Below are 6,000 nucleotides of genomic sequence, written 5' to 3'. Positions count from 1 at the left end.
CTAGAAGGAAGAGGGACATTTTTATGTCATACCACCCGACTCCGGGCATTGGATTTTGAGAATCTCCATGTAAATAAAGCAGGTCTGCTATTAGTGACACTTTATAAGCACTGGTGATGGCCAGAGCAGAGGATGCAGGTGACCACTCTGCCGAGTTTATCATTGTCTCCCATCAACCACATGTCTGGATTCATAGGTCTATTGAAAAAATCCTTTGCTCTATCTGATATCTCTTTCTTCTTAGATTAATATTTTTAAATTTACAAATGTTAATTTAATCCCTGGATATGTCACACAATTGTAACTCAAACCACCCAGAATGGTGAAGTTGGTCCACGTTCTCATTCATCCATCCTGACTGGCCATGACTAAAATGTTGGGAAAGAGGTTGGTTAGGCTTGGTGGGTAAAGTTAAGCAGCCAAGAATGAATCATGAGACTAAATAGCTGCCCACACGTTTTCCTTCTGTATCATTTCCTTTCTACAGCCTTCTTCCAAGAAGGAAAAGCCCAGAGTAACCTAGAAAGGGAATTAAACTCAACCTAAAGGAAGCCGCTCAGTTGACAGCAGCTGGGAGGAAATCAGGACAGGAGAAATAGTTCGCCCATCCCTCCCATCAGAAGAAAGCTGAGTACAAGTCTGCTCAGATCTCTGAATATGGGCTTCCTGTATCCTTAGTGACAAGCTGGCCATAGGGGTAAGGCTGTTCAGGTCTGTGAATCACCACCCTGATCAATACCCAACTCTATGTACTTCCTTGTGTTACAGAGAGGCTGCAGTGTGGTCCAGGTGATTAAGCATTGTTTATCAGGACACAGACAGTTCAGTCCCAGGCACATGTAAAGTGCTTCACTGCATGAAGTCCTTGGCTATCTCAGGTTGCACACAGTGGGCAGGTTAAGAACTAAGTACAGCAGCCAGCAGCAATAGGACCAGATGCTCTGGTGTCAGCAATCACCATGACACTTTACATTAACTTTGTACAGATCCAAATGCAAGAGGAATTCCAAGAAGAAAAAAAAATCAAATTAGCACCTTAGCTGTCAAGAGTGTATGTAAAATCAACACATATGCCTGTCATAAGCAAAGTAATGTTCTAATATATTTTTGAGTACTTTCTATTGTCTATTAAGAATGTGTTTTTATTTTAAAGGGAAGCTAATGTAGGGCATATAAGTGATACCTAAATAAAATTATTTAAACTGAGTTAATATAGCTAATTTATAAAATAAAAAATACGATACAAGACACCAGGAATTGAAAACTGTTTGCTTAAATCTTAAGCCTTTTATTTACTACAATGCAGAACATTTTACTTTTCAACATCAGTGAGTTGGGGGTGGGGTTTTTTGTTTTTGCTTTTTGACATTTTTATTTATCCAACAGAAAACAAGAACCAATAACTGTTAGTAACATCAGTAAATTAGAACAAATACAGAAACAATTCTCTTTTGGAATGAAGCTAAAACAACTGGTCAGCAGTCCCTTCCCTCCTGCCCAATACCCATAACATATGAGTACCCAGCAAACAACACTGGACAGTAATGAGACAGAATAGCCGAAGGCTTTCATTTTATACACCATGAGATAGTGACAAAACGTAGATGGCCCCTAGCCACTCAATGGATTTGCCAATCCTAAATTGCTCTGAGATTCTTTATATGTTGTGCAATGTTCTCTCCAAATAGCTTTTCGTGTTTAATAAAATGTTATCCAGACATCCTTTGACTTCAGTGCAGGACATGCAAATGGTCATATCCATTGCACACATAAGTAATGAGGAGACTCATGACATATGCAAAAAATGAAAAGAAATTATTTGGCAATATGCTAGTGAAAAATACATATTCCGTGGCAACTATCCAGTTTGGGGGACAATATCCAGCTCTGACCCGGTGAAATCTGACAGACTCTCCTTGGTTTGCACTCACGAGGGCTCATCCCCAATCTCATGCCATCTTTCTCTGGCATACATTCCAGTCTTTGGAAATACAAAATACCCCCAGATAAAGTACCCTTCTCCAAGAAAATCTCACTCAAAGGTCCTGACTCAAATCTTTAATTAATGCAGGTAGGCATGAGGGCTCTTAGGAAATGTCCCCAGAATGACACATGAACGCACTCTTAAAGAGACCTGATGAGTCTGCATGCCATCTTATTAAATTAAAAGCACCTATGTATATGATGCATCCAATGGCTTAGATATTAGGATTCTAGAAATAATACATGTCTTATAGCAAAAAATATACATATAATAATCCACCTATAGTTTATATAAATGATGAAATGTTTCGAATATATCTATATATCTATATATATGTACACATATATACTCTGTGTATTTGCAGAATCAGGCACACAAATACAACAGTCCTTCACTGGCTCTTGCATGTCAGTGTCAAAGACACTGGATTTCAAAGTCTATGGACTAGAACAAAGGTCATCGCTGAGGACAGAGGACTGGCTTGATGCACCTTCCCTTATGAAGGACCAGATTTGCTGGGCAGTGGCAACCTGCAATGCAGGGCTTATTGCATGGGCCGATCTCATTCCAGTTATCACATGTCTTCACACATCCTGGGCCACAGGTATCATACACAGCACCATGTTTGCACTGGGTGGCTAAAAAAGAGGGAACAAAGGTGTTGTAAATAAATGACCATGGTAGCTCACCTTCTGTATGAGATGGAAGTCTTGTGGGCTATGCAGAGACTCTGCCACAATCAAAGCTCAGATTTACATTTTAATGAGGGAATAAGGAACAGGTAATATTTTGTTTTGAACTCTTTGGGAATTAACAAACCCAAAGACCTGTCTCCTGGGTCAATGAACCTTAAAACAAAAATAATAGTAATTGAAGCTTTCCATTCCTAGGTAAAAGAAAACATCAATTTGCAAAGCTGTTAGAAAGTTGATAAGGTTGTTTAGTTACTGCAAATACCATGACAATTTAACCATGAATACTCCTTCCTGTTACTAAGTTATTATCAAAAAAAATCACACATAACTATTGTAATATTCAAAGTATACAATTACATACACAGAATCTGAGAGTATTTGAGATATGTGTCACATTTTAAACCAAAGTGATCATGTGTTGAATGAATCGACTTGAGACAAGTTAGAGGAAGAGAAGGATAGTTCCAGATGTAGAAGAGTCAACTGTGTGACCACAGAAGGGCAGCGGCTGGCTGGGTCAGAAGTACTAAAGGGGATAGGATGGCATAGGCAAGTCCTACTGATTTGATATCTTTGTTAACTTAGAGCTGAAATGATCTGGGTACCATTTTCTGAGATGCTGAAAATTTAGGAATAGACTTACCAGAAAGCAACAATACAAACACTGAAAGTTTTATAAAAACTTGACTTTTCTTTTTTTTATTAGATATTTTCTTTATTTACATTTCAAATGTTATCCCCTTTCCTAGTTTCCCCTCTAAAAAGCTCCTATCCCCTACCCCCTCCACCTGCTCCCCAACCCATCTACTCCCACTTCCTGGCCCTGGCATTCCCCTACACTGGGGCATAGAACCTTCACAGGAGCAAGGGCCTCTCCTCCCATCGATAACCGACTAAGCAATCCTCTGCTACTTATGCAGCTAGAGCCACGAGTCCTACCATGCGTTTTCTTTGATTGGTGGTTTAGTCCCAGGGAGCTCTGGGGGTACTGGTTAGTTCATATTGTTGTTCCTTCTATGGGGCTGCAATCCCCTTCAGCTCCTTGGGTACTTTCTCTAGCTCCTTCCTGGGGACCCTGTGCTCCATCCAATGGATGACTGTGAGCATCCACTTCTGTATTTGCCAGGACTTTTCACACTCTTGTTAGCTCCAATGACAAAGACAAACGTGGGTCATTCTCAGCAGTGGGAAATAGACACATGTGGGATGCAGCGATTCTCCAGAAGTACCAACAACACTCCAAACTTCATTTGAAATGTTTTTGAATGAAAGTAATAACAGTGGAGAGTCAATTTTTCTTAGTTTAGTTTTTCCATTTTAGTTTGCACAGTGTGAAGACAAACTTGCTGAGGTACCGATTCTGTGACCATAAAATCCTATAACTTTTTGTTTTTAATAGACCATACTTTGAAAAAGTCTTTTGAATAATACATTTAAAGTGACCATAAGCACTGTATTTATCCATATTTAACTAATAGTGAGTTAATAAGAAGCATTAAGTACATTCTGTGATGACTCCCAGATTCCTGAAGCTCTGGTTAATAGCAAACAGGGAAAGTGGCCAGGCAGGAGTTAACAACTGTGTCTCTTGCATGCTTCCTTACTACGAGTTGTTTGAAACAGTTTGAGAATTTTCCCACCCCTCCCCATCTCCCTCTTCTTTCTTGCCCCACCTTTCCCTCCCTTTTCCCCCTCTCTCCTCAACTCTCCTCTGTTCCTCCCTCCTTTTTCCCCCATCTCCCCTCTCTTCCTTCTCAGCTCCACTCTCCCCTCCAGACTGGTAAAGGAAAACATTGCTTCTTCTTTATGACATTGGATAAATAGATGAAGACAAGGAGTATAGAGATCAGCATTTCTCTTCCTTTAACACTCCTGATTTCTGCACCTGGGATATCTTTCAGACTCTTCACTGAATATTTCAAAGGTTCTCTTCCCAGTGATTAACAGAATATCCTATTCATTGAACATACTTAAAAATTTTGGAACCCCCTAGCTGAAAATCAGTCCACATACAGTGTGCATCAATGTTGCTATCTTCCTCTAAAACAATAATGATCACAGATAGAAATTGCTGCAGAGCTGGTGAAGCTGGGGCCAGCCATGTTTCAGCACAACTCAATAAGAAAGTATCTCTGAAGATGGTAAGGCAGGACCAGGATGTCAACCATTTAAAATAAATACTCCCTCTTCCCCCATCAGACAGACTGGTGATTTTAACATGAAATCAGGATTGAGACTAGACTTGAAATGGCTTTTACATCCATGTTCCCCATCACTGCAGAGATGGACAACCATTGCTTCCAAAGCAAATGCAACAAGGAAGGTCCTGTGTGTCCCCATCACTGTCCTCAGACTCCATGGCAGCATATCCTGATCCACCACACATAACCACTGTCCTGTCTGCTTTACTTGAATCAAGGGCCTGAGTTCCCTTTGCTTACCCATTCACTGACTCTCATTCACACACAACTCTGCTGACTGTGGGTGTCCTGCCTCTCCCCTCTGTAACCCCCTCTGCTATCCTGCTGCCTGTACATTCCTCTTCTCCCTCTCTGTTAACCTAAGCCTTCCCTGACCCCCATGTTGGCGGACTTATCTCCTTCTCTCAAATGCTAGTTTATGGAGAAATTTACAGCCATGTTGCCCCACTCTGTGATCCATTAACACCGTGAACCCTCCTCCATCATCCTCCTCTACTTTAATGAAGCTGTTTCTTCCAAAGTTTTCAGCAGTTATCGGGGCTGCTGACACCCTGACAACTTTCATGAAAAAGCCACTCAGTCATTTTGTCTATTTAGCTTGTGACCGCTGTGTGCCCTCTGGTTCCTTGCTAACCTTTTACAGATGCACTCATATCTTGGGTACCTATGCTTGATCTCAGCACTTAATATTGAAATTACCTCCTAGCCTGTTCCCCTGACATTCTCATGTACGCTCCCATTTCTTTTCCAGCTCCAATCCCAGCTTTATCTCTGTTTTCTAGTTATAGAGCTCCAAGTCTTCTATCATTATCTCTAATTCTTTTCCTGAGGTAATTTCTTATCTAAATTCAAAATGTCACCTCCTTCAAATAGTTTCTGAAAACCCCAGATGACCTTTTCTTTGGATTTCATAGCACTTGGACATTATACTTGCTTATTGGTTTGAACTGTCCAGTAACAGTGTACTGATGGTTTGTGTGTGTGTGAGAGAGGGGGAGAAGGGAGAGGGAAGAGGGGGAGATGGGGAGAGGGGGGAGAGGGGGAGGGGGAGAGGAGGGAGAGGGAGAGGGAGAGGGAGAGGGGGAGGGAGGGGGAGAGGGAGAGGGAGAAGGAGGAGAAA

The 6,000-nt window shown here is 41.2% G+C and overlaps 1 protein-coding gene across 1 annotated transcript in view; it reads right to left on the bottom strand.

Annotated features, from left to right (window-relative positions):
* Window positions 1–1,257: 1,257 nt before the first annotated feature.
* Window positions 1,258–6,000, bottom strand: part of Bmper (BMP-binding endothelial regulator) — a 262,140-nt gene continuing 257,397 nt past the window's right edge. Inside the window, exon 15 of the mRNA NM_028472.2 lies at window positions 1,258–2,622. Within this exon, the coding sequence (NP_082748.1) occupies window positions 2,441–2,622 (182 nt within the window). The 3' untranslated portion in view covers window positions 1,258–2,440. The remainder of the gene's footprint in view (window positions 2,623–6,000) is intronic.

This window comes from Mus musculus, chromosome 9 (genome assembly GCF_000001635.26).
Source record: "Mus musculus strain C57BL/6J chromosome 9, GRCm38.p6 C57BL/6J".
Taxonomy (NCBI): domain Eukaryota; kingdom Metazoa; phylum Chordata; class Mammalia; order Rodentia; family Muridae; genus Mus; species Mus musculus.
Note: the sequence above shows the minus strand (reverse complement) of the source record. Positions and strands in the feature narration are given on the sequence as shown.